Source organism: Macrobrachium nipponense, chromosome 16 (genome assembly GCF_015104395.2).
Source record: "Macrobrachium nipponense isolate FS-2020 chromosome 16, ASM1510439v2, whole genome shotgun sequence".
Classification (NCBI taxonomy): Eukaryota; Metazoa; Arthropoda; class Malacostraca; order Decapoda; family Palaemonidae; genus Macrobrachium; species Macrobrachium nipponense.
In genome coordinates this window covers 70908249-70919619 of record NC_087209.1, presented here as the reverse complement: position 1 = coordinate 70919619, position 11371 = coordinate 70908249, and the positions used below count along the sequence as shown (strand labels likewise).

General features: G+C 35.4%; 1 protein-coding gene across 2 annotated transcripts in view; it reads left to right on the top strand.

Moving 5' to 3' along the window:
• Positions 1-7053: 7053 nt before the first annotated feature.
• Positions 7054-11371, top strand: part of LOC135195813 (mitochondrial adenyl nucleotide antiporter SLC25A25-like) — a 206596-nt gene continuing 202278 nt past the window's right edge. For both annotated transcript variants that reach the window (XM_064222298.1, XM_064222297.1), the window contains exon 1: positions 7054-7255. In XM_064222298.1, coding sequence (XP_064078368.1) covers positions 7069-7255 — 187 coding nt within the window. In that variant the 5' untranslated portion in view covers positions 7054-7068. The remainder of the gene's footprint in view (positions 7256-11371) is intronic.

Genomic DNA, 11371 nt, shown 5'->3' with positions numbered 1-11371 from the left:
GCAAATCTTTGAAATTTTTAGTTTCTCAGAAAAAACAGGATGATGTTTATTAACTATTCCTAAAGGAATATAGCCACTCAAACATTTATGTAGGAGTTTTCCTGAGATTGAGCTGGTGATAGATGGGTGGAAAGCCTCACTTGCCTCCTGTCACTGAGCACTTTATCTTCGCCTGCTACTGAGTGAACATATTTTACTGCGCCCCTGCTGATTGCCAAGTTCCAACTTGTTTTTCACTGTAAATCACAAATGTGCTTAAGAAAGGTGAATAGGAAAGGTGTCCAGGACTTGAACATGCTTGCGCCTGCTGTGTGTCCTCTGTGTCTGTAGATCCCCAATTTTATGCCTTCTATAGGTTAGGAACTTCATGCCTGATTTTTCCTACAGGAGCAGTGAAGTTGGTACTCTGCAGTGGAAAAGGTTTGGAAAGATGAGGAATGCTAAAATGGTTTTGCTGATGTTGTCCAAAGGAAATACTCCCCTCTTTGACTCTGTCAGATCTTCTCAATCCCCTCCCCACCCTCTCCTGACTTGTACCATGTGCTTACCTCTCTCCTGATCTTGTGGATATATGCAGGAAGTTGTATGTTGAACACACATTTCTAGTGATGAGTTGCGTGCACATGCCTGTCTTTCCCTAGTTGAAATTACTATGGTGCATGGTCATATATTGTCTTTTCCTACTCCTACTACATGTGCTGCTCCGGGAGTTATGACTTGGACTGAGTTCTTTTGGAAAATTTGACCCTCTCTAGGAATTCCAGAGAGCCCATCTGTGCTTCTTTTCTGGACCATTTAGCCTCAGTGAAGTCTTTAGGGTCTCTGTCTGCTGTTGCTGAATGTGTTAAAGAGCTTAGCACTCTTGATCATCCAGTAGTGGTCATTCTACCCGTGGGAGGTGCCATAGATGTCTACATACTTCCTTACCTTGCCCTTTTCTCCTCCAATATTAGAGGAGAGTAAGACAAGCATAAAGGGTTAGATGAAAAAGTACAGGCCTCCTCTTTTCAGGAAGAAGGAAAAAGTTCAAGAAGCCATCTCACAAGATGGTCCCAGCAAACTTTGATGAGCATGCTGAGCTTTTGATTTGAGTGGGAGTTTTAAATTTTAAGGCTAGTTGTTCTAACTTCATTAGAATACTAGCTGACCACCTAGCACTGCCCTGGTAATCTGTGAATGACAGTTGATAAATCTCTCTCTCATTCCTGTTAAGGTAGTTTCTTTTTTACATTTGACATATCACCACTTCTCACCCCCTGTCCTTACTCACCCCCCTCCCTATTGGGGCTGACCTTGGATAAAAGGGCATTAGGAGTGTCTCTATTCTTCTCAGCAACCTCAAAAACTATGGATTACACACTAATATACATATCTTGTTTTTGGCTATTTTATACATGTCACCCCCTTTCCTATTAGGGTTGAACTTGGACTTATGGGCATCGGGAGTGTCACTCTTCATTTCAGCGACCTCGAAAACTATGGATTAGACACTAATAGTATCTGTTGTTTTTAGTAAATTTTTACATTTCACCCACTTCCCACACCCCCACTCTCTACCCAACCAATGGTCCAAATTTAATTCTGTTTTCAAAATGACCTTTCCTGGTTTTATATTGACTTGTGCTATTTTAAAATCTCATCAAAATTGGTCAAGGAATGTGGATTTGTATAGCGTTCATACAAACAAGCAAACAAACAAATGTTTTCTCGTTTGTGTTATGTAGATTTGAAGGGCTTTCAAAAACTCAACTCTGAACTGAAGTTTTACCTGCCCTTCAGGTCTAAATAGAAGGTAATACCCATTTCAGAGCCAAAGGTTTGTTTGGTCATGGAAATAAAGATTATTCTTTAAAATTTTACCATTCATTTGAAATTGTGTATCAACCTAATTAAGTTTAAACCCTTGAGTGAAAGTGATTCAAACCTATGAGCAGTACGTATAGGGACAGCTCAGATGTCATCCACCTTGATGTTAGCTATTGAGAATACCACTGTGTATTATACTGTTGTACATTTTTATCAAAAGAAATCTCATAAGATCAGTATGATGTCAGTGTCTAGGAACCCAATTTTGACTTATTTTTCTTGCAACGTTTGTGATTTTAAATTTGAGCTACCCATTGTCATTAGGTACCAACATTATAATTTTATTTGATTATTTCTTTTGATTATTGATACTGTCTCATTTGTGTAGTACCGTAATTCCTTGATTAATTACCCCTGCAGTACCTGGGTGTGGAGTGTAGTATTCTTTTAAAAGTGGTGATATCTTCATTTAAAAGATTTCTGTATGATGTCACATCCGCCATGGAGTGCCATGAGTCAGCAATGCCCAAACTGCAGAAAGGTCTGCACATCTGCTACAACTGATGAGTGGAAACCACCAGTGATGAAGGCCTCTACTTTTGTAAATTACATAACTAATTTGTAAGGCTTTGAAAGGATTTCTTCCATCAGATTTAGGACTTGTACCATACGATATAGGCATGTAACCTAAAAAAAAATATTCCAAATGTAGCTACTTCATGATTTTTCTTAACCCTTTTGATATTTAAAAAGTATAATTGAGGAAGATGGTAATTTAGTACAGTATTTTTCTATCTGGTAATTTTAGTTTTTACTTATATTGCTCATATTTTTCCTGGACATATTTTTCAATTGCAATTAGTGGAAGTTACTATAGCTGCCATAAAGTGGCTGTTTGAGAGGGTTAATTGGTGTCACAGCATCCTTTGTCATTGATGATGTTACTTTTAAGCAGGATTAGAACAGTAGGATAACTTGAGTATACTTTGTGAAAGTAACTGTGCTGTAAATAGCAATGTGACAGTGGTGAAATGTTGGTAGATTTTATTTTTTTTTATTTTTGCCTATTATTAACATGGCATATTGGTACAGTGATGAAAAATCAGTTGCTAAATGAGTAAATTACAGATGTTTGCATGTTGAGAACTCAACTGCATTGGTGGTAAAGGGAAAGGGTTAAGAAATTCCTTAGGTATGCTACTCTTGAAGACAATTTTGATCATTGTATTTTGCTTTGAAATTGAGAGACCTCATAGTTCAGGTCACTTTTGACTGAGTTTTCCTCTGAAGCACTTAGCACAATCCTGTAATCAGTTTCATCTTAATTTTCTTACTTGAAATGTCAACTGTTTTCTTCTCTTCATTTTTTATTGCTATAAGTATAGTAATTTTTTTTTTGTTTTTTTTTTAAAGTTGCAGCTTCCTTGAGAGTACGGGCAGTCCCTAGTTATTGGTGGTGCTAATAAGCAAAAACTGCCATTAACCAAAACTCGGATAAGTGGCTATAACCGGTGAATGGCGCCTCTTTTGGGTATGTTAGCCGAGACAAGCGCCATAAAACTGGATCGCCATTAACAGAGTTCGTCAACAACCGGGAACTGCCTGTATTATTTTTGTATTTAGAATTTGCATTCCAGAAGTTCTAGAATGCCTCAAGCTTAATTTTTTCCTTGTAAATATTCCTCATGGCACTCATATTGAAAGTTATGTTACTGAAAAACTGTTGTCAAAGTGACAGAGCACTATTTTTAATCAAATTAACATTTCAAGGTGAAGGAGCACCTTTTAAAAAAAATTAGATATTTTAAGATTTGAAAATTTTAAACTGAAGTACTTCAGGCTAAAAAGTTATTTTATGCAAAATATCAGTGAGAATCAAAGATCTTTCTAGGAAAGGTATTTTATATTTTTTCCCTTAAAAATTTTTGAATCTCGGAACCTTTAAAAGTATTTTTGCAATTAGCAGTATATCTCGTGTAAATCTTAGTATTGAAAGTTAACCTCATATGAGGTACCATTCATAGAGCCTCTTCTTGGTTTCGTCTGTATGAAAGTTTTCAAATTTTATGCTTTTGTTTATTTATTTGCATTTTTCCCTTTTCATATTTGTGCCACTTTTACAACTTTTTTTTTTTTTTTTTTATTTTACAACTCTGCTTTTTATTAACCATTAATATGCTGTTGAATCTGCCTTTAGTTCAAGCAGTTGCTGTTTTGCATTGTCCCCATATTTTCCTTTCAATCAATACCCATTTCCATTTGCCTGTATAACTTCTTCCTTAAATCTAATAAAGTTATTGTTGCATATTCAGACTTTTTTGTGAAGTTTTATCACAAGATACATACACCTATTGTGAAGCTTGTTATATATCTGTAAACATGAAGTTTTAGGAGACAAATTGAATGTGAAATGCAGTACCTGTTCAGGTAGCAAAATGTTAGATAGTGGCAGGTGAGACCTTCTGGCTGTGGGATAGTGCGTTGTTTACAAGAGATGTCTGCAGGGGTTTCTTAAACTACTAATTTTTTTTTTTTCTTAATCAACATTTCTGATCATAATCATTATCATCATCCCTCATACATTGATGGGGCGATGCAAAGGGCTTTTGTGAAATTCCAACCAGCATACCTTTCCTCTCTTTCATCTTCCACAAACATCCGTTGATCTCCAGCCCTCTGTCTCATGGTGTTCATCCAAGTAAGTTGGGTCTTCCGACTGTGCTTGTGCCCTCAGTTACTGAGTTGACACTCACATTATTCTCCTTGGGCTAGTATGAAGGGCATAGCCAGACTTTACAATTCTCAATCGGCAAGTACTTTTTCATTAGCTGTAAATAACCTTAAACTGATGTTTGAGGACCTCCTGGGGTTAGGGATATTTGTGCTGATGTTGAACAACTCTATTTACTGTTTGCCTATGTGCCAAAGAAGCACTACTTTGAAGAATATATGTGGTTTGGTGTCACAATGGAAAAGTGGAATTTAATCATTGATGCCAGCAACAAAAACGAAAAAGCTTTTGCTTAGATTTTTCAAAGTATTGTAAGATATGGAGGCTGTCATTTGAAATGTGATGTTTGTCCTATGGTAGACTTGTTTGCAAACTCCATAAACAAAAATCTCTTGCTTGTCATTGTGAGACAGTTTGTTTTAGGTGATATCACCCATTTCTAATTATTGCTTTGTTGGCTACAGCAGCTATTTGGCACCCATTTTCTATTCTTAACAATAAAGTCAGAAGTAAAAGATTTGTAGCCATGGCATATTAAAATGGTAAATTTTGTTGTAACAAAAATGTTTGGGTTGGGGTATTTTGTTGGGAAATTTTAACTAGTACTATAACCCCATTAATCCAGACACTTTAAATCGGTTCTCATGGATAGTCTGGACAGAATCTGAATTGGACATGTTGTTGCAAGGTGCTTTGAAAGCACTAACTTTTACTGTAACTTATACCATACCTGTATCAGGAAAATATTTGAAAAATTATTAGTTTTATTCAGAGGTTAGAAAACTTGTAAGAATGCATGGCATTGCAATATTTAAAAACTCAGTTTATCAAAATACATTATAGTGAACTACGTATTTAAGAACATAAAAATAATTATGGTATTGTTAAAAATGTTTCCAGGTTTAAATACAAGGACAAGCGTATAGAACTACAGTCTGTATTCTTAACTTAAACTCTGAGTTACATTTCAAATTTTTCTAGCACTTTCTCTAACTAATAGGTTTTGTATTGGTTGATGTAGATTTAGTTGGCATAGGGTAGATTATATGCATGTGACCTGCCTTTGTTAGTTTATGGTTAAAAACATGCTAATAATCAGTTCATTGGTATATTCAGATGAAGTGCACTGCCAATTTAGTAATGATTTCCTTGAAGTTAGTTATTGTAGGTAAAGAGATCAGTGAAATTATGGCCTTTAAGCATTGAAACAAACCAAGCTCAAGTGCCCCGTTCAGAGATATTTTCCAGATCTATACTTACATTATTACACAAGGTTAAATAAAATTTGGATGGTTTTCCTTAGAGGCTTGAATGAGATGTTATGTGATGTATGGGCAGGAATATTTGGTGTTTTAAGGTCAGTGAGGAAGAATTGGAAAAGAATAAGAGATAGAACAGATCCTGTAAGGTTTCAGTAGCATTAGGGTAAGGGCTAGTTGTTACAGCCATCAATATCCCCATGGAGGATAGTGCTGTCAGTGCACTTTATGTGGTGGACTTTAGGAAAACTGAAGGATGTTTGTAGCTTTCCTTTGTTCCCTAGGAGCACCCACCTTTTAGCCTTCAACTTTACTCCTATTCCCTCTTCCTTTTTTCCATTCTGCTGTCCAGCCTGTGTAAATATTACTTTGTAGTGCAACTGGAATATTTTCTCTCATTTCTGGCTGTCCAGTCATCCCAGTGTGTGGCTTTATTGCCTAAATAGCCTTTCATGTTTCATTCATTCATGATTAATCAACCATCTGTAACTGAGATAGTGCATTCATATAAAGCATTGAAATATGCAGACTAATTGTGAAATCATTAGAAGTGATTGAGGCCAACAGAGATTTATTCTGAACTCCTGCAGAAGCTGTGAAGATGAAGAATTAGTGACAGATTTGTCACCATTCCTGGAGGATAATGATTAGCCATATGTAAAGTAGTAGGTTGATGTATTTTCTGCAGAATTCATACTGGTGATGAGAGATGTATGTATGAGGTTCTAAGTGTTCAAAATTTTAGCATTAAATAAAAGTTTCAGTTTTAGGTATCATAGTGGTAATACCAAAAGGATCATGGTAGTATGGGGAGAGATGAAACCTTGGAAGGGTACTTTCAAAGTTACCCTTAGGTTTATAAACCTTTTCCATTTTCAGAGATAAGAGCTTTATGGAATGTTTGATGGGAATTACGTAACTGTCAACACAGCTTCTTGGACAGTACATTCCACTTTGGTACATTTCTGTTAGAAAGACTGATTGTATTAACACATATTTTACATTGTATTAAACTCTGCTCATGGTTTCCATTTCATCATGACTGCAATATGAAATTAAGTTTCACATCAGTAATGCTTTTATGGTAATTTGCAAGTAGTAATTTGATTAGCAAATGTAAATAGAAAAAATATAGCTTAGATTTATTACTATGTAATGCTTAATTCATTACTTGTTTGACTTTGAGGAGACATTTTCACTTTCAATTTTAAGAATTGAAAGTCAAAAGAAATTTGGAATAATGTTTTTCCGAACAGATAATGAAGTAACTCAATGCTTTATACTGCAAACTTATTATCACTGTTTGAATTACCATTTACCTTTTATTGGCAGAAATTGATTGAACGTGCCGACGTCAACAACAGCAATGACCTTACTTTTGCGGAATTTGTCAACTATGTTCAAGAGCACGAGAAGAAGCTGTTACTTGTTTTTAGCACTCTGGATGCAAATAGCGACGGTAAGTTACTTATTCTGTGTCTTTTCCTAGATTTAGGCTTCCTATTACTATTAACTGATGAAAAGAGTACGTAGTAAGATGCAGTCAAGGCACTTTAGCCATGTGCATCATAAATATCCCAAGAGGTCACTTAACGCTGTAGCTGGCAAAGAATTATAGTAGTACAATTTCAGGAAAATGATGAATGCCTGGACTTGACTACAGGTGGCAGTCAAAGAGATTTATGAAATGTTTATTTGAAAAGATTTGTGAGGGAAGGAAGAGGATGTTAAATCACATGTAACAAATGCTTTTACTGCTTTATCATTCAAAGCTCATGATCCATTATAGGTAAAGGGACTTGATTCCATAAGACACTACTGTATTACTTTATTGTGATACTATAAGTGATTGACATATCTATCAAGGTTTATATAACTACATATCAATGTTTATAGTATTATATTTTTGGTGTTATTTTTAGTTAGACTATTATGCCAGAAGGCTAATACTTTTGGGTGTTAACAGCAATTGAGAAATTTTCCAGTGGGAGAAGTTTTACTGACAATTCACTAACTTACTGTGTAACTTTTCATGCCAGTATTAGGAGTTTTTGTATACATACTTTGTATGTATTGTATGTTGAATTATTTTTTTAATTGTTATTTTTTAATTGTTTTTTCATTCACTATTTAGGGGGGACTGTGAATATTTTGATTTTGCTCTTGTTATGAGATAAATATTTAATTAAGTTGTTCGGTGTTTTTGATCCACTGTTATTTTTAGTGTATACAAGTGATATGGTTGTTGGCCTGGAAAACAGATTGTTCAGTATGCCAATGATGGAACACTTGTGGGTGTAGTAAAGTCTCCACTTAATAAGAAGTGAAGCTCCCCTCAGCCTCAATCTGGACATGGACTGGATCAGGAATGATGTAGTCAGTTGGGTATGAGGCTAAACTCCAGTAAAACAAAAACAATACATATTAATTAGCAGATCCCATACAGTTTTCCCACCCCATCCTTCCCTTCAGGTGGATGGAATTTTGCTGAATGAGTCTGAAACTTTAACTATTCTAAGTGTAACTTTTGACTCACTTAACTTTTGAAAAATATCTGGTGAAAGTTTCAGCAAATGCCGCACAAAAGTTAGGTATTGTTCGTAAGGCCTTGTATTTGTAACAGTGATAAAATCACTGCAACCTGTTTTAGGGCATTTTTATTTCCTTTACTGGAATACTGTTCTCCGCTGAGAATGTCTGCTTCTGCCAGAGATTTGTCTCTTTAGATAGGATGGTTTGTGGTTGTAGGTATCTGTTTCCTAATAGTAGCAGTTGTGACTTGGACCATTGACGGATGGTCTCTTGTTTGTCAATTTTTCGTAATTGTACATAGTATTTCAACATTTTAATACTCTAAATTTTTTTTTTACATTTTTGGTAAGCGGGACCTCTTTCTGGTTTCACTTTACATCGTCTCAATCCTTCCTAGTGAACACCAAATTCTTTGGAAGTTTGAATTTCAGGTCAGTGGCCCCTGTGGGGTTGTTCCATATGAATAGGTTTCATCTACTGAATAGTACAGTAATAGTAAGGTATGCATCTAAACAAAACACAATCAGAAGTAAGCAAGCTTGTTTGCCATTTAAATGACAGGCTCAACGAGAAGATGATCCAGTAAGACTGCTTGGCCTTGATCCAGGCTAACATCCCAAACATCTCTTGAAAATGGGCCACAGATAGGGCCTGAAAGCACTCGAGTGTGTGGTAAAACTATATGTAAATACTTAGAAGTAAACAAATTACCAAAGTGATTTTGTGGGTTTCTTTTTCAATAATAGCTTCTGTAATGCACTGAATAATGCTGTATATCACCAACATGATGTACATACTGCCCTTGTAGGAACATAGAATACTTAGGGCCACAGCTCAGAAAGCATTTAAGCTTGGTCCTCCTGCTGTACAGCAGAAAAACTTGTAAGCTTCCAGTATTTAATATTTAAAACCATATGAAACTTTATTCAACAGCATAGAGTCATCGGGAGTACTCACTGTGACATTCATAGAATCTTCTTGTTACATCAGGTGCAGTCCCTAGACCCTTTATTCTTCTGTCAAAGGTGTCCAGATTACCATGTTGCTGACCTAACAGTTTTGGCAGGTGCCATCACAGTTCATAAAAACTTGGTCATTATGAATAGAAATGCCTAATGATTCTTCAGTTGGACAGATACTTGAATTTTTATCTTTAAATATATTGCAGAACCTCCAAGTACTTGAGTCCACCTTAACAGAAATAGTACCCTCCTTGATGCTAATTTTAAAAGTGATTGATCAGTTTTTTGAGAATTGGTAAGACCACAGTACAGTACTGTGCATTCCGTTGCATTTTAACTTAATACCAGCCAGCAATGGCAGCAAGTAGAGGAAGAAAGAAATTTAGTGGTGAATATAATAAGATCTGAGTTCTCTTATTAGTTCAACCATGTTTGGTGTGAAGAGAAAGGACATTAAGTTTTTTTTGGAGATTATAGAGGACATAATATACTTGAATAAAATAAAGGTTGTGGACCAGGAAGTCTAGCAAAAAGCTTGATGCATGACGACATTAGAAATAATTTTGATGATCCATACAGACAAACCTGTCCAGGTAGTAAGTGCTGTTTGGTTACTTTCCTGTGATTTTGATGAGGCTTTTTTTTATGTACTTTTTTGTAAGCAGGTAATGGACTTTATGCTGTGATTTAAGACTTGTATGAAAGGAAGATCCAAGACTTTTTGTTTATTGATGACTCAGATTTTGGAGTAATGAAGTACTACTGTGATGGAAAGTATGTAACAAAAAGAGAAAATTTATGTATGTTTAAAACAGAATATTTCTTTTGTATATTTTTCAGTTTTATATTTTTAATTTGTATCTTTAATTAATTTCTGGTGATTTTATGGTAATAATTCAATAAATTTGCTCAAGTTTTAGTGGTAAGATGTGCTGACTTCATGGTATGATGGTGACCTTTTACTTTTTGGCTCTTCCCTGAGTGGGCCTCATGATCAGGAAAACACTTGGGCTTTGTCACCCATATGGGTATAGAGGGGAAATACAATCCTTGTTTTGATCTTGTGCATGTCATGCTTTTGAATTTTTGCAGTGCAGTATCTCAATCTTCCACAATTTTATGACTTTTCTCTTGCCATTCTCTGTTTTTGGTTTGAAATGAGAATTGACTTTTAGTCATAATCCTCAGTGATAATCTGTTTAGTTCTCTTTCTGTTTGGAGGAAGGGGAACATTGTTGCATTTCCAAAAGGACTAAGCCTGTTTTCATTCTCCTCTGAATATAGGCTGATTTCAGTTACCATGTTTAGCCTAAGGTTTTTGAGAAGCTGCTCTATCGTCTTGTAGGTTTGTTGAAGATAATAACTTGCTACCTGCATTACAGTATGGTTGTTGTAAAGGCTTTGGTACTTGGAATGCACACTTGTCAGTATCTACCACCTTGCAGAATGTTTTGGATGAATTGCAGAGGTATGTATGGTGGCCTAGATTTTAGTTGAGCCTTTGCTGTGTGAATCATGGAGTACTTATCTACAAGATATGGTTATTGGGAATTGGTAGGTCTTTTATCTATATCTTAAATGAATTTTAATTGGCAGAGTCCTGAGTGTGTATGTTGATGGGGCCAGTATAGTGGTTTTAGTAACTTTATTTCAGATGTTCCTCAAGGTAGTGTTCTTTGACCTTGGCTGTTTATTAATAACTTTTGACATATACTACAATGTTGCTACACTTCTGGCTGCTGTTCCTTCTTCGTCTTAGGTCTGTAGTTGCAGAATCCCTGAATTGAGATTTGTAACTTATTCATAAGTGGAGTAAGCTTTAGTGCATCTGTAACTCAAAGTATAATAGTTAGTTGATCCCAAAAACATTTGCCTTTGCATCCTTATTTGTATTTAATGATACAGTTTTAAATGTCAGTGACTTTGTAAGATTTTAGGTGTAAATTTTGTTAGAAAATTGGCGTTTGAGGACCATATATGCAATAAAGCTTCCTCTGTTTCTCAAAAAGTTGGTATCTTCCAAGAATGATTTAGAATGATTGAGGAAGAAGATATATTGAAGTGTTTTAACTCTTTTCTTC